This window comes from Neolamprologus brichardi, chromosome 9 (assembly GCF_056152115.1).
Source record: "Neolamprologus brichardi isolate AB-2024 chromosome 9, ASM5615211v1, whole genome shotgun sequence".
Lineage (NCBI taxonomy): Eukaryota > Metazoa > Chordata > Actinopteri > Cichliformes > Cichlidae > Neolamprologus > Neolamprologus brichardi.
Window position 1 is genome coordinate 22,588,900 of NC_142112.1, and position 21,815 is coordinate 22,610,714.

Here is a 21,815-nt window from a genome sequence, read left to right on the forward strand (position 1 = left end):
ACTGCTCTTGTGTGTTATTTGGTTCGTCTGTTTCTGGTTAATATTTTCGACTCCTTTGACTTATGCAAAAAAAAGTGAGAGAATTATGCTGTGTTAGGAGGGAAAGGTGTGATAGCAGCCTGATACTGAAATAATGCGAGTTTTAGACACAGCAGTAAAAAATACATAAAACGACTTCTGTTTGGTTTCATGCCCGTGAAAACCAATCAAGCAGACTCTCTTAAATTATGTCGGAGGCATTTGAGGTTTCACTTTCTTGAAGTCAGGTTTAATAACTGAGGAATCGGACGGCAAAGCGCTCCACCTCGGTCCACATAGCACCAAACCCCTTCTGTCGGTTGGACGGCTGGGCCTTGTGGCACCACACTTCCTAGGTGAGGTGTTTGGGGTATGTCCTGCCAGGAAGAGACCTCAGGACAGAGCCAGCACACTTGAGAGATTATATCTCTGACTTGGGAGCGCGTTGGTGTCCCCCTGTAGACCTAAGAGGGGAGGTGGTCAGTTTGAGGAAAATCTTTGGGTCTTTGCTTCAACTTCTACTAATGGATGGATGGATGACTGAGTGATTAACTGTAAGACCTAACTGTAAAATATTTTTGCTGCTAAACAACTGAAATAATAAATTATCCAAATAGTTTTGAACTTATTTTCTATCAGTTCATTTCTGTATCCCAATCTTGATTACTTAGTTTGCAGTGGAGGAACATATTACTGACATTTATTGAGAAATAAATGAAATTTTTAACGTGGTTATCTAAAAGAATGTGAAAAATCTGTTTTATTTGGATGCTTTCCAGCTGTCATTCTCCCTCGAAATCCTTTGTTTGTTAGTAAAATGAATTAGTGATGTATTGTGCTTCCAGTAAAGCCCCCAATGAAAAGCTTCAATTTTTATTTGGTTTCATCTTTGGGATAGACATGCACAAATGTGAGTCATGGTTTAAATTGAGGATCGCTCCCATGCTAACTGCAGTGTTCTGATACATGATGATAAGGCAGACAATGAGTCATCACTCAGCATTTTCTGAATCACTTCCTGGTTTCATCCCATTTTAACTGCTTCCCTTTTTAACAGCAGAAAAGTATAATTAGATTTGTGCCTTCATGTAATATTTCTTCTGACCCATCTCTGGTTTTCCAAAAAGGGCATGTGATTGGCTTGACCTGATGGCTATAGCTTTTGAGAAACTGGATTTCCCGCATCTGGTTTCTTTGTGAAACTCAATTCAGGCTCTGCTGGCTGGTTTGTTTACTGTTCCGTTTATTTAATCATCTGTCACTTTTATTTTACTTATGAACTGCAATCTCAGTCCTTTGCTCAATAGCTTTTTAATGAAAATGTTGAAAATTCAAAAGAAAGAATGGTGTTTGTGTGTTTGTGCCCATTTGTGTGTGTGTGTGTGTCTAATGAGGCCACATCAGTTACCTCAGCACTGATGTGCCGTGTCAGTGCCAGACAGAAACCTTTTACCTTCCTAACAAGGCTGTTCTGCCTCATGAGTCACACTTTGTCACTCTGTCATGAGGGAGCACACAGGCGAAAGTGTGGCTTTATTATTATCATTATCACCATCAGAAACTACTTAATTTTATTATTTTATAAATTTGAAGAAATACTTGATTTTTATTCTAGATTTGCTAACCACCAATGTGCTAACTAGTCTTTTCTGGATATCCTAAGTGGAATAACCTTAAAATAAAGGCGACGCAGTCTCTGTGTATGAAAAGGAGGCCAGCTGTCTTAACCCTGCATTTTTCTTTCTTATTTTAATGCTTTTAGTGTTGTAGTTTTCTTGCATTGTACTAACATTGCATTTCTTTCTTCACAACAATCTGGTTGGCGATAAAGCAGTATGTTTTCCTTTGCTCCATATTTTTTGGCTATTGAAAGAGAAGTAGAGGCACCCTGTTGTTGTGCCACATAAATCCTAATTTGTTCACTTGCCAGAGATGGAAGACATTGCACAGAAGCAGCCAAACCCAGAATATAAAGTAGCTGAAAGTGTGATTTTTGACTCGTTTCGTCCTGCTGCTGCAGGAAAGCGGTTCAGACGGGCTGAGGCTATACGCGCAGGGGCTCTTTGATTTGGTTTCCCCGAGCATTTCTTTGATGCTGTTGAAGTTTTTAACTCTTTGATGCAGAGATACAGCATGATTTAGTTTTACTGCGCGTTACACTTTTCCCACTTTGTGGAATAACTTTGCTTGAAGGACAGATCATGTCACTTATAGGTACTTTGTTTTAGTGAGATTTTTTTTTCTCTTTTGGTTGCCAAGAGCATTTTGTGACGAAAACTTTTCATGGTTAAAAGCTTTGGGCAGATGATTAGATACATTTTTTGGTTGTTTTATGTAGCGCTGAGCGTTATTGCAGATTTGGATCTGTAAAATGCTATAGTACAGGGGTCTGCAAACCTGAGCACTCGTGCCACAGCTGACACGTGAAGGGTTTAACTGATGGCACGACACGCGGTGAATTAATCTGAGAAGGAGCATTAAAAAATAAATGGCCGGGCCACCGGTGCACATCTCAAATTAGCTCGCATAGACACGTCAGTTGTTCTTCTTAATGATGGTATCTTAGCTAACAACCCCAACTACCAGATTCTACTTGTAATTGGCTAAAAATAACTTACCCTACCTGTGAGAGGGACGTGGCTAGCTGGCAGTTTTTTCAAGCGATGCTGAAATTTCCACGTTCCGACGCTTCAAATGCTTCAGGAGCTGTCCGCTCAGCGCAGCATCAGCACCATGGAAATACACGGATACATCCATGGACTCGAGACAGGATTCACGATGCGTTTTCGGGACTTTCAGGTGTATGGACCAATGTTTTCTTTTTTGATCTAACCAGAAAGCTTTAACGTAGCTTTGCAGAACTACGAACGCAGCTGGAATCCATAGCTGTGTCTGTGCATCTTCACCTGCTGGGCATCACTACCTGACAAGTTTAACTGTGTTAAGAACATTGCAGAGGCCTTATTGACAGTATTTGGCTCTACATATCTGTGTGAGCAGATTTTCTCTCACACGAAGAGTGTCCTCGGGTAGCCGTCTGAATGCTGGACGCTCGGAGACCTGTGTCTCTGAGTGGGAGACCAGAGATCACATTAACATGTGTATCCCTGTATTAAGAAACATGCCATCTTGGCCCAGTTTGTTTTTCTTATCATTCTTGTGAGGAAATCATAAATAGCATTTGCATTTTCTGTTGTGTTCCTTTGCTGTTGGTGTTCTTGTTATGGATAAAAAGTCTCTTTTTTTTTTTTTCCAAAATAGCTGATCTGCACTATGCCAACGTCTGTGAACAAATGTAGTTCTATAAAGTTGTTTTATATAGTGTGTAGCTGTTGATGTAGAGCATTATTAAATCTATTGCTAAGGCAACGGTTGATATGGCACATTGACTTCTGAGGAAATTTTAGATGGCACTCATCATTAGAAAGGTTGCCGACCCCTGCTATAGGAGATGAAGCTTCACACATTGATATGTGCGCACAAACAAACCACTGCACAGTGTATCTTTTTGTGTTTTAATTTAAGCCCTCTTTTCTATTCAAAGGAGACAGTCAAGTCATGATAACAAGCTTATGTTATTGTTGTGGATTAATTTAATTTTGTAACTTTCCGAAGGGGAATCAATTGTTCCCCTTGCTTTCATCAAAGATTTCAACTTCCTCTTTTCTCTCCTCGTCACAGGTCCCACGAGTTGCGGTCGAAGGTCTTGTCCCTCCAGCTGCTGCTGTCCATCCTGCAAAACGCCGGGCCCATCTTTAAGACCAACGAGATGTTCATAAACGCCATCAAGCAGTACCTGTGTGTGGCTCTGTCCAAGAATGGGGTCTCCTCTGTGCCTGAGGTCTTCGAACTGTCTCTTTCCATTTTCCTCACTCTCCTTTCTCACTTCAAGACACACCTCAAGATGCAAATCGAGGTAAAGCATTTGCTTTAAGTTTGGACAAAAGCACTGGGTCTCCTACACAAGAGCTGTCGGCTGTAGAAACCCATGCCGTGAAGCTCCCGGCACACAGTTTCTGTGCTGATGTTAATGCCAGAGGAGCTCTGCAGTTATTGACGGCACTCGGGGACCTTTACATGGTCTGCCACTTCACGGCTGGGTTGCTGTGGTTCATTTCCTTTCTGTTACGGCATCACAGTCATATTCAGTTGTGTTTGTAAAGGCACACTGCATGGCTAACAGTAGGTGTGACCCAGTGCTTTTGTCCATATAGTTTATGAAAGTATTGACCATAAACTGTATATAAAAGATGATTGTTGTAAAACAATTGGAAGCATTAAGTCTGGTATTTCAGACGTTGCCATCTTGATTATGTAAGTGACAGAAGAAGAGTTTTCAGTTGATATCTCCTTTGTTAGCAGGCTTCATCCATAGACCTCAGAGGTTCATCACAAAGACATGCAGCCCCTCTTATTTGGGGTCTTACTTACTATTAAACTTGTAAGCTGCGTTATTGTCAGACAACTGTATTACAAATGCAATCATGAAGTCCAGCTCAGTGATCCGAGGTAACATCTAGGAAGGCAGCGACCTGTGTCGGCACACTTAAATCCTTATTAGGTGTAAATGTGTGAGTAATAAAAGAAATCCTCCTTGTACATTACTGATGAAGGGAAAATTAGCTTTAGGGACCCAAGTCGTTTTGTGCCCGGCTATAAATGTTTATTTCTGCTTTAACATCTGTGAGCATTGTCTCACTTTTGGAGTTCAAAGAAGTGCCGTTTATAGCAAAAAGGTATCGACAGAAAGGATCGCCATAGAAAGCAGCAGTTTTTGCACTAACAGCCTCTGGAACGTAGTACAAAGAAATGTTTTGAACCCAGAAGTCGTTCAATATTTTTCCCATGGTGAGTCAAGCTAGGATATTTTTTCTCTCTTTTATTTTTACTTAGATGTGCAGGGAAAACCCGATGAACTACTTGGCTAGTTCATCAGCCAACTAGTTCATCTGGCACCTGGTTCACTTTGTAGGAAACACAGGGAATGAACAATTGAGGTGTTAAACGCCACATTTAAAAGAGAAAATAATTTTGGTCGACTTGTTTTTACAGTGAAGAACTGTCAGTATATGTGTGTATCTTTCATGTTTATATCTAGCATCTTTCAGTGGTAAGAGATATTGACGGGCTGTTACCATATCTGCTGTAACGTTCTTCCTCCTCTGCCTACAGTTTATTCTTCTGAGTGTAACTGTCGAACATTTGACATCCACCTGCTATATTTGTTGTATCCACTCGAGGGGAATCGTGTTTTGCTTCTGGAGGGTTGCATGTGGGCTTTCTTTCTTTCTTTGTCGTTTTTTTTTGGTTATGCAGGCAACTGCAGGTTGTTTTTACCTCCCCTTGTGTGTGTGATTCATGTTTCCACTGTCACATGAACTCTCTCAACAGGTGTTCTTCAAGGAGATTTTCCTGTATATTCTTGAGACGTCCACAAGCTCCTATGACCACAAATGGATGGTTATACAAACCCTCACTAGAATATGTGCAGGTTGGCTTCTCTCTCTATTTTCACTTCTCTTTGTGTCATTTAGAAAATAGAAAATAGAAGTACTTTGATTGGGGCTTTAGATGTGGTGCAGATATATCTGCTATTTGTCAAAATGGTTTTTAGCTGTACAGAAATGCTGAATAATACCTCATATGAACTGCTTCCTTTTTCACGTGACTGTCCTAACAAAGTTGCAGTTTCATCTAATGATTAATGATTATCTTTATATGTATGCCTATTGATTCACCCTCCACATTTTCACTGCCAAACTCCATCTGGCTCCCATCTGTCCCATCAGACGCCCAGAGTGTGGTGGACATCTACGTGAACTATGACTGTGACTTGAATGCTGCTAACATATTTGAACGGCTGGTCAACGACCTCTCGAAAATTGCACAAGGTCGTGGAGGCCATGAGCTTGGGATAACCCCCCAGCAGGTGATTTTATTTATTTATTTAATTTAAAGTTATTATTGCTATTATTCACAATCTTGGGCTGAAAAAAAATTGTTGGGATGCTTTTCTAGGAGCTGACCCTGAGAAAGAAAGGCCTTGAGTGTCTAGTGTCAATCCTGAAGTGTATGGTGGAGTGGAGTAAAGACCAATACGTCAACCCCAATTCCCAGACCAGCCTCGGTGAGACACTCGTGTCTTTTATCAAAACTGTCTGGCAGTCATCAGACCTGATCTGAATACAAGGCATAACCTTTCTCTTCATTGTTATTCTGCACACTGATCAGTGTTTGGCTGGTAGTTTGAAACAATCCAAGACAGGCTAGCTGTACACAGAACAATGTGTTACTGCAGGGGAGAGTGTAGTAATTCCTTAAAAATAACAGTGAAGACTGTTTGGTTAAATTGCAGAATACAGAACGTATAACACGAAAGAATACATCAGGAGACAAGCCTGTAATATTACTGAAGTCTTCAGAATGAGGTTTGAATGTATGATTAAAACTTAAATAAAAGGAAGTGTATGGGTACCTTTATTTTATTTTTTGCCTTGTAGCCTCTCTTTTTCAATCCTCCACCTGATGTAGGAAATATGATGCTAATTAAACACTCTTATGCTAATTAAGATTGAATATTTTTTTATTTTATTTGCCAGATTTTTGATAAACGCTCCTATTTCCAAAATTTAGACATTTCTAGCAATAATTTCATAATTCAGGCTTTTAAAGGTTTTTACTGGTTTGCGATAAAGCTCCATCAGCATAGTTGCAATCAGAGGCAGGGTGGACAGCTGGCATTCATCTGGGAGAGCTACAACTCTTAAGAAGAAATGCAAACGTTCATCAGCTCGGTTCCCACCGCTCGAAGTAGCGGGATAATGCCCAGAGGCTGGCGCAGACGGGCTAATCCAGGAGGTTTAATCCTGAAAAGAACGATACCTTAGGCCGAGCCATGATTGAGGCGGGGGGGGGGGGGACTGAAGATATCTTCAGACTGGCCCTTGGGTTTCAGCACATCGGAGGATTTTTGTTGTTTGCTCAAACTAAGGAAGAGTACAGCTGCGTGAAAGCACTGGAAAGATATCCCAGAAGCCCTCTGGAGCAGCCCATGGGCTAGCCTCAGGCTGGGCTAACAGGGCTAACTAGCATAGACAGCTGTGTTCGCTCACAGTGGCGCTATTTCTATTTCAAAACTTATGACACCTCATTAGCAATCTAGCAGGAACTCATAGGTTAGTACAGACCTTCCCAAAGTGTGGGGCCCGCCCCCTAGGGGGCGCGGAATGAAAAGGGGGGGGACAAAACGCTTGGACACTGCTAGCATGGGGCGCCCACAGAAACGCAAAGCAGGAGATGAAGCATCGCTGAATATGCTTCCAAACCAACTTTATTCTAAGCCAAAGACTAGAAAATATGGTGAAGCATATCTTCCTTTGGTTTCACCTGCACAAGTGCCGAGGTAGGTCTCCCCTGCAAAATAGGTTTTCCCTGCGTCGGGAGCAAGCGCTGGGCTCTTCAAATCACGGACAAACAGGATCCCACATTCTTGATTTTTAGTTCACAAACACTTGTTGTAATGACTAACTACTCTTGACATTTTGGAGATGTTTGCTCTTTATACAGTAAAGTTACAGTGGGATACAAATAATATCAGGCTGATCCTGCCACGGTTTGTTCCCCGGTTCAAATCACCCATTTTGCACAGAGAGGCATTTTTTAAAAAAAAGTATTGATAGCAATGTTGAATATTATTACACAGGAAAAAAACAACTATATGTAAAATAATTACACTGTGACTTCTCTGACTTTGTAAATGGAAGGACAGTAACTGCGTGTTTATATGTAAGCTTGTAAAACCTGAAGATAGAGACAAAATACTGTTAATCTGACTATCTGCCATTCTGCAATTCCTCTCATGTAAGCAATAACATGAGCACGGCTTGACGTGAAAAAAGGCACATACCTTTGACGAACTCTGTATTCCTCGTCCACACATAAACGCAAAAAATGAGTTTTAAAAAATCTCAGTTTTCGGTGATTCGAAACGCCGTTTACGTGTGGACGAAACAGCTGCGTTTTCAAAAGTGTGGACATAGTGTAAAAGTAGTTTAGTAGTTTATTTTCTTACTACCTGTAATTTATTGCAGATTACTTGTATTTGCTTAATTGTTTACTAAATGTTTGAGGTGTGAAATAAACCGCAATTGAGCAAAATATGTGTGTGTGTGGTTGGAGGATGTGTTAGTGCGTGCGTGTGTGTGCGCGCGCGCGAGGGGGGGGCGCGAACATATTTCTGTAAAACAAAGGGGGGCCCAGCGAAAAAAGTTTGGGAACCACTGGGTTAGTATTTGAATTTTGAATGTTACGTTTGCCCTGCAGGCTGCCGCCGAATTTCAGACAGAGAAGTTTTTACTTTTTTCTTTTATTTTACAATGTGGAATATGAATTGTGGTTACAAAGCATTGGATTGTGTAGTGTCTTAGAGTATAGCAGTACAATATATCACATCCCTTGTTTTTAAACTGTCCCTTGTCTCTCCTTTGTGAACGACTTCAAAGCAAGAGCAGGTAACAGTAGAGCAGTATGGAGTGTTTGCTGGAACGTGTTTGTGTCGCTCGTTTTACACCCGTTGTGTCCGTAGGGAGTTTTGTACTAATGTTGGGTTACATAGCTTGTGTTTGAGTTTCCTGTTGCCCAGCTACACCCATAGATTTGTAACAAAAACCGTGTTTGAATTTAACCACAACTACTAATAGGTGAAAATGCTGCTGGTTGGTTTTGATGGAAACGTTATAAAGTAGTTCCCCGACGCACAGCTTGTGTTCCCCCATTGTTTTCCCTCCGTTCTGTAGGCCGGGGAGTGGACACAGACTGCCAGCTCACATTACTGCGGCTTTGTCCTGAATGTTTTAAAGAGTTTCCGATAGGTAATCAGACTCCCTCCGTCTTACAGCGTGGACTCGCTCCAGCAGCAGATCTCTGAGCTTACTCCAGCAGGCTTAAGAAACCAGCCTCTGTTGGTGTCTAAGTTCTGGCTGCTTTCCCTTTGACGACCTGGAGCTTTTCAGATAACCCACCTTTTATAATACACCCCCCCCCCCCCCCACCCCCCCTTCCCTCCTGCCTTGTAACTGCTCCGACAGTGTGAATAAATGTGTGTTTCTGGAATTCATTAAGCTGTGATTGTGCACGCATTCGAGTAACACTTGCATTCATACCCTCCCTGCCAACAAAAAAACAAAATCTTTAAGTAGACCTTGGGGTCATTTTCTTTGGTCCAGTTTTCTCCCTTTTAAATGACTGAAGTTTGTCTCCTGCAGTACTAGCTTTAAGTTAGCTGTTTTTTTAAGCCTTTAGGCCATGCTTGTGCCAGAGTTTCAATTAAAGGCCTCACTTCTATGATGTTTGCTGGGAGTTGCAACAATAGTCTTTTTTTTCCTGTTATTATCATATATGTCCACTTATCTGTCGTCCCTTCTGCGTTGTCTTATCTGGTGTATTTTTTTTTTTTTTCTTTTTTATTCCTCAGGCCAAGAGAAACCATCAGAACAAGAAAGCACAGAGTCCAAGGCTCCGGAGACCATAAACCGCTATGGGAGCATTAACTCTCTGGACTCCACAGCCTCATCCGGTATTGGAAGCTACAGCACGCAGATGTCTGGTACTGACAACCCAGAGCAGTTTGAAGTGCTCAAGCAGCAAAAGGAGATCATCGAGCAGGGCATCGACCTGTAAGGGGTGCCGCTTTCACGGAGTAATCATTTTATCCTCCGGATAACTGTGGCATTAGCTTCATTAAGTTGTCCTTCTCTGGATCTTCCATAGGTTTAACAAGAAACCAAAGAGAGGAATTCAGTACCTTCAGGAGCAAGGCATGCTGGGTACAACCCCCGAGGACCTTGCTCAGTTTTTGCACCAGGAGGAGAGGCTCGATTCGGTAAGAAGTCATGTGGTTCTTACTTTCAGCTAAAACCGAGTACAGATCTGCTTCTCTGCTCACACCACAACACAGATTTGGGTCCAGACTTTTGGCATCTTGAAGTGAGGAAGCACAAATCGCACAGTGATCTCAGAGCAGGTGTAACGTTTACAGCTTCATCCCAAGACCGGGTTAAACGAACACGATACTCAGTCACCGACGGCTGATGGTGCCAGGGATGTAGGTGCGGCTGTGGCACCAGAACAGTTGTTGTATGTGTCGGGGGGGTATTATTAAAAATAGCACAAATGAGATTTACTCAAGCAAAGTTATGGCAGGGAGGAAAATGGCTCATTCTAGTAGCATGGAGTGAGTTCCCCACACAAACATCTGGAGATCAGAATTGTTAACTAAAGCTGAGATATGAAATGAAGAAATATGTCTAATATTGTAAATATTGCAACAAATGGCATGAGATGGCGTGAAGGGACTGTTTTTCTTCCGTTGCCTGCATCCGCCCGTCAGAACAAGGGTGCAGCAAGCTAACGCTACAGCCTGTCCTATGAAGCAGGATGTTGCTAATCTATCTTAACTTCAGGATTAACCCTGAGTTTTCAGGACTATCAAGGTGGTTCAGGTCTTGCTGGGTTACATCACCATGGCAACATGTTGCCAACCTAACCTGCTCTGGAGCATGATAGGTTTGAGATTAAAGATCAGCAGGTATGAAATCGCCTCTTACTGACCAGTCAATTGCCTAGAAAAATCCATTCCTGGAAGGACCCCCTGTGTGTGGAGAGCAAGAGGGTCTAACGATGAGGATCAGTGATAAATACAGTTTCTTACACATAACTTACCAGCTACCAGCACCACTTCCCTTTGATGTAAACATGCTAATCCTATCCCAGCTAGATTGATAAATCCTGGGTTACCTTATCATGTTCATGTCCCGATGTTAGGGTAAGTGGATCCATATAACGGAAAGATGTTGAACCTGTTTTGTGGTACAGAGCCCAGATCAGCTACAGTAGGATACTATTAAAGTCTACATCCTGTCCTGCTGTCGCTAGCATGCGCCTGATGCAATTGGCATTTGTAGCCCAGTAGAAAAAAATGTTGTTTGCATAAAACTGTTCATACCCCCTTTTTTTTTTTTTTTTGTGCAAGCACATGATTATTTCTGAAAAAAAATGTTGGTGCTGAGTTTGTCAAATGTATTTTTGGTGCTTCAGGGGAGTGCCATTTAGCTCCATTAAGAAATTTCCCAGAGAAAGACAAACTTTGCCATCTCATTAGAAAAGAAATCTCATCTCAGAACTTCACTCTATTTCAGACACTCTCCCACACACGCAGTAGATAAAAACCAGCACAGACAAATGCTAAATATGTGTTTCACGTTGCAGTACGTTTCACATAGCCTCTGTTTTCTTTTGCTCTGTCAGACTCAAGTGGGAGAATTCCTCGGGGATAATGACCGTTTCAATAAAGAGGTGATGTACGCCTACGTGGATCAAATGGACTTTCAGGGCAAAGACTTTGTCTCCGCGCTTAGGATGTTCCTGGAGGGCTTTCGGCTGCCCGGAGAGGCCCAGAAAATCGACCGGCTCATGGAGAAATTTGCAGCAAGATATCTTGAATGCAACCAGGGGTGAGTTTATGACTCTGGAAATGCTTGCGTTCGGTTCTCTGGGGTCAGTAAACAACGTGCTGTTAAATTAATCTGCTCTCCTACCCTTGCTTTCCTGTCCATTTTCCAGGCAAACGCTCTTTGCCAGCGCTGACACTGCGTATGTCCTTGCCTACTCAATCATTATGTTGACAACAGACCTTCACAGTCCACAGGTGAGCGCTCCTCCTCAGTGAGGCAGCGGCCTTCGGGATGTGTTTAGACAGCAGTCCTTCCCTTAAATATCTGTTCAGCATAAATCACAGAAATTAAATAATCAGCTTTTGACCCGAATCCTTGTTGTTATCTGCAAAGGTAAAGAATAAAATGACAAAAGAGCAATATATCAAGATGAACCGGGGCATCAATGACAGCAAAGACCTACCTGAGGAATATCTCTCAGCCATCTACGACGAGATCGCAGGGAAAAAGATCGCCATGAAGGAGACAAAAGAGCTCACTATGAAATCCAACAAGCAAAGTGAGTCTCGGTGCTGGAGGAGTTCTCAAGGGTGTAATGAAAAAGGAGATTGTAGATATTATCCAGAGTCAATTACTTGATATCTTTGTTGCTGGAATGGTTTGGGATGAGGGTTGGAGCTATCAGAAATCAGTTATTCTATAAAAAACACTTCTGATTTACACTTTGCGGCAGCTGTTAAAAGAAAAGCTGCAGTTTTTTCCACTTTCTGTAAAAAAAAAAAAATATATATATCTGTCTGGGGTTTATTGCTCAGGTGTGGCCAGCGAGAAGCAGAGGCGCCTGCTGTACAACGTGGAGATGGAGCAGATGGCTAAGACGGCCAAAGCTCTGATGGAGGCCGTCAGCCACGTGCAGGCTCCCTTCACCAGTGCCACACATCTGGAGCATGTCAGACCCATGTTCAAGGTAATAACGCTAGCGCATCCACACATGCTTCAGACACAGCTGGGCACAAACACAGCTGCAAACAAATCATCCTTGCCGTTGTTGTTTGTTTGTTTCCTCAGCTGGCATGGACGCCCTTCCTGGCCGCCTTCAGCGTGGGGCTTCAGGACTGCGACGACACTGAGGTGGCATCGCTGTGTCTTGAAGGAATCCGCTGTGCCATCAGGATCGCGTGCATCTTCTCCATACAGGTACTGCAATCTGTTTTGGAGGACTAGTGCCGTACCGTATTACCGACCTGGCAGCGCATTGACACAAAGCATTGTTGTTGTTTTGCCTCTGTCACAGCTGGAGAGGGATGCGTATGTGCAGGCTCTGGCCAGGTTCACCCTGCTCACAGCCACCTCAGGCATTGCAGAAATGAAGCAGAAGAACATTGACACCATCAAGACCCTCATCACTGTGGCCCACACAGATGGAAACTATCTGGGAAACTCCTGGCATGAGGTTCGCTCCACTGATGTCACATGAAACTGGCGTTTGTGTTGGCTCGCAGGAACGTGCTGTTATAATTCATCTCATATTTAAATGATCATCTTTCCCGAGCCTCAGATTCCTCTGGGATATCAATTTGTATATCTAGAACAGAGCAGAGACTTGTCTTTACTTTGTTTATAGCTCACATTTTGTAGAATTACCTTTTCCCCACTTTATTCTACATATGATAGTCTGCTGCGCTTGATTGTTTTTTAACTTCTTTCTACATTTCTGCATCTGTTTTTTTCCTCCAAATACCTCACTCCCTGCAGATCTTGAAGTGCATCAGTCAGCTGGAGCTGGCTCAGCTGATTGGTACCGGGGTCAAGGCGCGCTACATCTCAGGGACGGTGCGGGGCAAAGAGGGCTTCATTGCGAGCACGAAGGAGCAGAGCAGCGATGAGTACCTGGGTCTAGGTCAGCGATCATCATTTGAATGCATCATGCACACAAAGACCAACGTTAAAGCCTAAATCAGCCTAACAACCATCTGTGTTTTGCTCTGCAGTTGGAGGGACTGTGGACCGTAAGCAGATTGCCAGCATTCAGGAGTCCATCGGAGAGACCAGCTCTCAGAGTGTGGTGGTGGCTGTGGACAGGTATGCACCTCCTGCTGTTGTTTGTTTATTTGTAGACTTTAATGTCCTTAAACTGAGCATGCAGTAAATGAACGTAGCAAGGATCACATCCTCTTATCTACCTTTATTTTGGAGTAAAAAGAAATGAAAATACAGCGCAGCTCTTAAGTAGTTTGTGTTTCTGTACAGGATATTCACAGGTTCTACCAGACTGGACGGTAATGCAATAGGTGAGTCCAGCTGATCCACTATTATACATGTAATTTCCTTATTGCTTACAAGCAGAGGTCCATGCTAGCTATTTTTGATTGGCATGAATCACGTCCTGCACAAACCGCTTTTCATTGCCAACGTTTTCTGTCCGTTCATTAGTTGATTTCGTGCGCTGGCTGTGCGCCGTGTCCATGGATGAGCTGGCCTCGCCCACACACCCACGTATGTTCAGCCTGCAGAAGATAGTGGAGATCTCCTACTACAACATGGGTCGCATCAGGCTGCAGTGGTCCAGGATCTGGGAGGTTATTGGAGACCACTTTAACAAGGTGAGCGAGAACTAGATAACTCATAGCTTAATACACTGATCGGGCACAACATTACGATCACTGACAGGGGAAGTGAGTAACACTGGTTTTATGTTTTGGTAGCTTTGTTCCTCCATAAAGTGTTGGTTTGAAAATCTATCTCAAAGGTTTGCAGGAACTGAGCTACAAAGGCTTGTTTTCCTTCTCTCTCCCACTTTCTGTTTTGCAATGATAAACACCGATTGTTGCCAAATTCTGGCATTTTGATATTCAAGGACTCATCTCTCACCAAGATTCGAGTCTCACGGCGCAGCTACAACCTGGATTTTGGCGAAGGAGTGCCTGTTATGTGAAAAGTGTATTCAAGAAATGTTAGAGGCTTACTTTTTACTAAAGGAACAGTGTGTTCTCAGAGAGCCGCACATCATGTGCTGAATTTAGGAGAAAAAAATGTGAAAAATAATACAGTGTTAACAATATTGTTCTGTCTTTGTGTAGGTTGGGTGCAATCCCAATGAAGATGTGGCCATTTTCGCGGTGGATTCTCTTCGGCAGCTGTCCATGAAGTTTTTGGAAAAGGGGGAGCTGGCTAACTTCAGATTCCAGAAAGACTTCCTGAGGCCTTTCGAGCACATCATGAAGAAGAACAGGTACAGAAGGAGTGCAATCATGTGTGAGTGAGTGATCACGTTAACTCTGCAAGTGGAAATCTGTAGTTCCTGGTGGTGTAAAGATAAGTTAGGAATCGCCCTTGTTCCTGGGCGCATGCACAGAATGAAGTAATGCACTCAAACCTCTCCCTTTAACCTCATCTGCAGCTCTGTGCCTCCCTTCCTTCCTCCCTGTAGCAGTGAGTTGGCATATTGTTTGCTTTCTCACGTGGGGACAAGTAGCAACCCAGCATTTCAGCTGACCCATTTCAGTCTCTTTGCATTACCCTTTCAGTGAATTCACGTAAAAGCCTCTCTTTCCTCGTTTGCTCCGAATCTATCTCGGCTGGAATTTAAGCAGCTGTCATTTATAAATGAGAGCGATTTTCCCGTAAAGGCTGCTGTGCGGCACGTCAAAGAGGAAAGCTGTTTCGCTACAGCACACGTTTCATTGATATGAAATAGGAGTAGCAGTTTAAGTATAAATCCACCCACAGATTGAACAGCCCGAGAGCTTCAACAGAGAGGAGATGGCAGGCAGCCACGTAAACCCTGCAGCGCAGTGTGTCTCGCTCATGCTCGTTCATGCTGCCTTCCCCTGTGTCGGTGTGTGTAATGGTGAGTGGAGGCAGAGCTCCTCTCTCATTCATAGCTACGGAGCAATTAGGATTGCTCTTCACTGAGGCCACAACTCTAGCCAAAGCTGGAATAATCATTTTCTCTGAGAACAGGGCAGTGGATGTCATCAAGAGCCTTTAAAGCTAATTGAAATCAATGAAGGGATTCATTTTCTTCTCTTTAAAAGGGACCAATTATGCAGGCACCAGCTCCATGTTTTTCTTCTTTGACTCTACTAGAGTAGCTTTGCTGTCATCCAGAGTTCAAAATAATGCTTATTTAGTTTATATTGTGCCTCGGTGCATTCTGTCAGAAAGTCTCCTTATTTTTCACTTTCATTGTTATTGTTTGCTGGGTGATGATGTCACATGCTTTTACGACAGTCCAGCCGTACTAAGAGTCCGAGGAGGGCTAAGCACGTGGGAATAGCGATTTCCAGTGTGATTCAGAACCTCTCTAGCTCTAAGGATCAATTCCCAAATTAATAGTGTGTGTGTGTGTGTGTACACACACTCTTCCGTTAATTTCAGGAAGTTGTTAGAAGTCTGTGGTATTATGTTGCTAAAGTATACATCTCCACTGAGGCAGTCTAGGAGGAGATGGATCTATACTTTGACATATTGTTTACATCCTTTAGGGGTTTTAGATTTGGAGGTAGCGCATTATAAGACATGTACCTGATATGGAGCATGTTAGGAGATTCGACTGATATTGGCAGAAGCATGTGATTTTCCACCGTAGCCTTTGACACAGGTCGGCTCTGTGTATATCAGTTAGGTTATTTGGCCACTAGAGGGCTGTGATGACCACCTAATTGCTGATCTTTGCTAATATTGAGATATTAGGCCTTTCTGTTGTTTTGGATAAGCAGATATTCCTGCCAATGTGAGATTTCATTAAGCCAGAGCATTTAGTTATTGATGTATGATGTTGAAAAGTAATGGTTGTTATATTTGTCATGTAATTATTCTCCCTGTTTTCTTGTTATTTAGAACCACAGACATACGCACCCTTATACTCTCACTGAGTATGCCAGTTGCTGTACTACTGGCCTGCTGTTCAATCAGTTAATGTTCATTAAAGTATATCTGGAAAGCACTCTCTGTGCCCCACTCTCTGACTGGAGTCCTTGTCCTGAGGGAGCTATCACACCGGCATCCCAGTGATAACTCTCTAACAAATTCAATGCCTGAAACAAGCTATATTAGCTTTTATTCCTTTAAGGCCATCCTCTCCTTAAGAGTGTCTCTTTATGGCGTGGATGTGATCCGACCTCCATCCAACCAAACTATCACGTGCACCTTACAGGCTGAAGTTAAAAGCTTTTCTGTAGTCACATCCTGTATGCTTAGCATTGTGTGATGCATCAGGGGTAGCATGTTCTCCAGCAGTCCAGAGCACAGCACCTTCTTCCTGTATGTACTTTTGTTGCTCTCACCCCAGACACATCTATTCAATACACTTCAAATACACTTGTAAGTTTTTTGCGTTAAGAAGCCAAACTAAAGAAAAGCTACAGGTTTATAAACTCATCAACTGATTTGGACCAGAGTAAACAAACCATTGGTGTGAAAATATCCTAAGACTGCTTCTGATTGGCTTCCATCCTTAAACAGAAGGTTTAAACTGTATAACAGGATGTTACTACATATACATTGTATGTGGTATACTAAATATTTGTTTACTTTATTCCTCCTATTTTGCGTCTTCATCTGTGTGCTGCCTTTGGCTCCTCCCTTCCTCTTCTTTTTCGTCTTTGTTTTGACCCCTTCTGCTTCATCACTCACCTCTTTACTCTGTCTCCCATTCAGGTCTCCCACCATCCGAGACATGGTGGTGCGCTGTATCGCCCAGATGGTTAACTCCCAGGCAGCGAACATCCGTTCAGGATGGAAAAACATCTTCTCCGTCTTCCACCTGGCTGCCTCTGACCAAGATGAGAGCATCGTGGAGCTGGCCTTCCAGACCACTGGTCATATCGTCAGTAAGTCCAACAACCTCCCCAACTTATTTTATCGTTAACCACTTCCATTTCCCTTGTAGTCAGCAGACTGATTTAATTTGCGTTTCCCCTGTACCCCCACCACTCCTCTAATTTTGCTCCCTCCTCTGTCTGCCTCCTAGCGAATGTATTTGAAAAGCACTTTGCGGCTACAATCGACTCCTTCCAGGATGCCGTGAAGTGTCTGTCAGAGTTTGCCTGCAATGCCTCATTCCCAGACACCAGCATGGAAGCCATCCGCCTCATCCGACACTGCGCCAAATACGTCTCAGATAGGCCACAGGTCAATACGAGTCCTCGTCTTATACAGATCGCTTAATTTAATACTGTACGGGAGGCGTGTTGTGATTGATTATGATGCAAAATGCACCGACTTGTGCATCAGCTCAGATAGTCTGAATATAAATGGTTGGTTGAAGCAGCAAAAAATTGAAGTCATATTAAAGACATCAATATAGAGACACTATTAAAGATAATGCATTAAAGATACATGACATTAGCATTATGAATATATATGTAGTTCTGTAATCTATCCTACATCTACTACTGTCTGCAAAAAAACACCTTCTTGTGCTTGACGTAATAACTTGAGAACATGTGCAGTGCGTACCAGGGGCATGAACAATATGTATGGATGTGTGGGAGGATTAATTGTCTCCTGAGGCAGAAATGGTGCAGTGGTGAACATGGCTCTTATTTCTCTGGCAGGCCTTCAAAGACTACACCAGTGATGATATGAATGTAGCGCCCGAGGACCGTGTGTGGGTGCGGGGTTGGTTCCCTATTCTCTTTGAGCTCTCCTGCATCATCAACAGGTGTAAGCTGGATGTCAGGACCAGGTAGGCGGGATTTACCTTTTAGCTTGCTGTTTAGGGGCTTATAGGGTGGGTATCTGTATGCACAAGTGTGCTTTTAAAACGCTTTCACATTTCAGCTGATTGGAAATGGAGAATTGCAGGGGTTCTGCATAGTCCTGCTGCACAGCTGGAGTTAATGCTAGATTATAGACTTTAAAGACTTAAAAACACATCGCCTATAGTATTAAGAAAAACAAAATGTGCATGTGTGTCTGCGTATTTCCCAGGGGGCTTACAGTGATGTTTGAAGTGATGAAGACCTATGGGCACACCTTTGAAAAACACTGGTGGCAGGATCTGTTCAGAATTGTCTTCAGGATCTTTGACAACATGAAGCTGCCCGAGCAACAGACTGAGGTACACGATAACGCTTTCATCCACATCCTCTGCTTCACATCCTGTGTTTGAACGGCTCAGCCAGATGCACTCGGAAAATGTCAGAGCACAATCTTTAATCTCCCGGTATATTTGTTTTTGGTCTCATGCTGAAACTTTCTCACTGCGCCCTCAGAAAGCAGAGTGGATGACGACTACCTGCAACCACGCACTTTACGCCATCTGCGATGTCTTCACCCAATACTTTGAGTCCCTCAATGGCGTCCTGCTGGATGACATCCTTGCTCAGCTCTACTGGTGTGTGCAGCAAGGTGAGTGCACATCCCTCTTTTTGGCTAATGTTTACAGGCAGAATTATCTAAAAAGGGGCAGGGAGGTGTGCAGCTCACTTAGGTGGGCCGGACCAGTGAAAAACCCCCTTTCTGTCAGTGTCAAGTAGTTTAGCTGCACAGTTAGTCCCTTAGGTACTGCAATATAAGGAAACATCTCTCCTCTCCAATTCACCGTTTCCTTATCTCTCCCCCCCTCCTCCCCCTCATCCTCCTCTTATCTTCTTCTGCAGATAATGAGCAGCTCGCCCGTTCAGGCACAAACTGTCTAGAGAATGTGGTCATCCTTAATGGAGAGAAGTTTTCCCCAGAAACCTGGGACAAGACATGTAACTGCATGCTGGACATCTTCAAGACCACAATCCCACACGCGTAAGCTGCTGCCAAAAACACACCCATGCTTTTGAATGCAGCATTTAATCCCTGCGGTTATTCTTATAGCAGTGCTTAGTTGCAAAATGAAAGCGGCAGATCGAATTAAAGAATAAAAGTCTTAATTTTTCGCTTTGTGCGTCTAGATTTTAATGTTTCACTCTCAATTCAGTGTAATCACATTCTTTCAGATTATGTATAATTAAGTTAAAAATCATAGTGGATTTTAAATTAAGACCTTGGTTGGTTTAGTCGGCCGGCCGTCTCTGGTACTTTTCTATAATGAAAGCTGGATGTTGTTTATTACCCTGCATGAAAAGATGAATTTGTTGGGTTTTATTGAATGACTAATTCTCCTGTCTCAAAGGCTTTTAACATGGAGACCAGCGGGGGCAGAGGGAGAGCACTTATCAACACAGAGCCTGCCTGACAAACAGCTGGTATTTTTCATTTATATCACTAATTATTTCTTTCATCTGCTTGTTGCAGGTGATGAAATTGTTGCATTTTTGCTTTTCTTTTTTCACGAGAACACAAGTTAGATTTTCTATAACTGATTGATTTACACGTACAGCTCTTGCATTATAGCAGTACCTCTGTTTACTTTGCTCCCAGGACTCAGTTTCCCAGAAGTCATTGGACATCCAGTCCCGCTCTGATGACCAGCATTCCATCAGCAGCTCCGATAGAGCTGTGATGGAGAATCGTCGGCAGAGTCAGCACAGCTCAGCCTCAGGCGTGACCGAGGACGGTCCAAGGAGTAGGACCCAAACAAGTCAGTCTGCCACTTCACTCAGATATTTTGACCCCTGTGTGTTTTTTGCCTGCATACATTTTCTGATTAACTGTTTCCCTTTTTTTCCCCCCTGCATATCCCACAGAGATCCAGGAGCAGCGTTTGTTCTCGGCTTTGCTCATAAAGTGCGTTGTGCAGCTGGAGCTGATCCAGACCATCGACAACATCGTCTTTTTCCCCGCCACCAGTAAGAAGGAAGATGCGGAGAACTTTGCAGCTGCTCAGGTACAAACAGCTGTTTTCTCCCACACCCGCGTAGAAATGCGGCCGTGTTTTGTTTTTGTGTTACACAGTAATGCATCATTCATTTGTCTTTTCACAGCGGGATGCTGTGTGTTCAGCAGACGTCTCCGTGGAGACCCAGGACCAGGGAATGTATCGCTACCTGACCTCTGAGCAGCTGTTTAAGTTGCTGGATTGCCTGCTGGACTCGCACCACTTTGCCAAGGCTTTCAACTCCAACAATGAGCAAAGAACCTTGCTGTGGAAAGCAGGTAGGGCGAGAGAACATGGGCTCCATCTTTTCTCCTTTGCTTTTGATCATTAGTCAAAAATTACAGTAACACCAAGTCGGTTTCGAGTCTCTTTAGGTTTGACAGACAAAAACTTGAATATGCTGAGCTGTAAACACTTGCTTGCGTGTGTTCATTTTGAAGGTTTCAAAGGAAAGTCGAAGCCCAATCTCCTGAAGCAGGAGACCAGCAGCCTGGCATGTGGGCTGCGCATCCTGTTTCGCATGTACACAGACGAGAGCCGCCGGGACGCTTGGGAGGAGGTCCAGAGACGACTGCTCAAGTAAGGACCGCATGCTATCCTGATGGGCAGCGGTAACGTTGCATCTACTGAGGCAATCAGTGGAGCTGAGTGTAAACATCCCAAATCGTATTATTGGCTCAATATTATTATAGTAATCTATTAGAGGCTATAAGGAAAAGGACTGGCTTAACTCCTCGTCTAAGTGTACGTGAGTCTATTTGCATTTATTCTGTAGTTATAAACTATTTTATTGGTCAAATGAAGCCCAAGACGTCTGAAGGAAAGGGCTGTTCTGTTGTCGCTATGACATTAGGGAGAGGGTTGTTGAGATTTCGGTAACTGTAGTCGGTTACTTGTGGCGAAGGCCCAGCATGTTAGCAGCTTTGAGGTTGTCTGAAGTGGATGCTGTGTGATGTTTGGATCCAAAGGAATCAGCGCATAAGATGTTTCATTGTTCAGTCAGCACTGCTGTCATCACACTGTCTTTATTCAACGCCTCACACACTGCTGTCATCCCATTTCTCTCCCTGCCTCGCCTTCATATTGATGATGATGTCAAGATGAAGCAGAATCATTGCACGTCTCTCCTCGTTGCATTCATTATTAGAGAAGAGATAAGAATGGATGCGGGTGGAGGAGGCTAGTGCCTGCATGCAGATCCTAATTCACTGAAATGCTGCTGTGTGTCACTTAAAACACCACATCAGCAGCACAGGCTTATTTCTGAACTCCACACAAGCACTTTTTCTGTTTAGGCCACGCAGTTCACATGCTGGTTTGATTAGCGCAGGGACCAAAGCAGATTTGGGTGGCCATTAAGTCACAGAGGCGGGAGAGCTGTGAGTATGAAGGAGGGAGGAGAGGAGAAAGTGGATGTTGTCAGGCAGCTGCAGGATCAAAGACGAAAGGTGGCTTCAGTTTTCCTTGAGCTTAAAGTGTGGAGAAAAACATCCAATTGTTTTTATACCAGCCTCAGTCGGGGGTTTTAATTAGCAGTCGTTGAGCTAGAGCAACCTTCATCATCCTCACTGCAGCAATTTTTTATGTGA

At 43.3% G+C, this 21,815-nt stretch overlaps 1 protein-coding gene across 2 annotated transcripts in view; it reads left to right on the forward strand.

Moving 5' to 3' along the window:
- The window catches only part of arfgef1 (ARF guanine nucleotide exchange factor 1), a 52,229-nt gene that overhangs the window by 27,531 nt on the left and 2,883 nt on the right, over positions 1-21,815 (forward strand). For both annotated transcript variants that reach the window (XM_006794593.3, XM_006794594.3), the window contains 28 exons: positions 3,700-3,934; positions 5,410-5,509; positions 5,808-5,947; positions 6,037-6,145; positions 9,491-9,692; positions 9,787-9,898; positions 11,323-11,528; positions 11,638-11,722; positions 11,862-12,027; positions 12,284-12,435; positions 12,537-12,665; positions 12,763-12,921; positions 13,224-13,368; positions 13,460-13,550; positions 13,719-13,759; positions 13,902-14,071; positions 14,549-14,700; positions 17,130-17,302; positions 17,443-17,603; positions 18,029-18,159; positions 18,405-18,534; positions 18,689-18,824; positions 19,076-19,214; positions 19,582-19,654; positions 19,830-19,989; positions 20,096-20,235; positions 20,333-20,504; positions 20,667-20,805. In XM_006794593.3, coding sequence (XP_006794656.2) covers positions 3,700-3,934; positions 5,410-5,509; positions 5,808-5,947; positions 6,037-6,145; positions 9,491-9,692; positions 9,787-9,898; positions 11,323-11,528; positions 11,638-11,722; positions 11,862-12,027; positions 12,284-12,435; positions 12,537-12,665; positions 12,763-12,921; positions 13,224-13,368; positions 13,460-13,550; positions 13,719-13,759; positions 13,902-14,071; positions 14,549-14,700; positions 17,130-17,302; positions 17,443-17,603; positions 18,029-18,159; positions 18,405-18,534; positions 18,689-18,824; positions 19,076-19,214; positions 19,582-19,654; positions 19,830-19,989; positions 20,096-20,235; positions 20,333-20,504; positions 20,667-20,805 — 3,948 coding nt within the window. The remainder of the gene's footprint in view (positions 1-3,699; positions 3,935-5,409; positions 5,510-5,807; positions 5,948-6,036; positions 6,146-9,490; positions 9,693-9,786; positions 9,899-11,322; positions 11,529-11,637; positions 11,723-11,861; positions 12,028-12,283; positions 12,436-12,536; positions 12,666-12,762; positions 12,922-13,223; positions 13,369-13,459; positions 13,551-13,718; positions 13,760-13,901; positions 14,072-14,548; positions 14,701-17,129; positions 17,303-17,442; positions 17,604-18,028; positions 18,160-18,404; positions 18,535-18,688; positions 18,825-19,075; positions 19,215-19,581; positions 19,655-19,829; positions 19,990-20,095; positions 20,236-20,332; positions 20,505-20,666; positions 20,806-21,815) is intronic.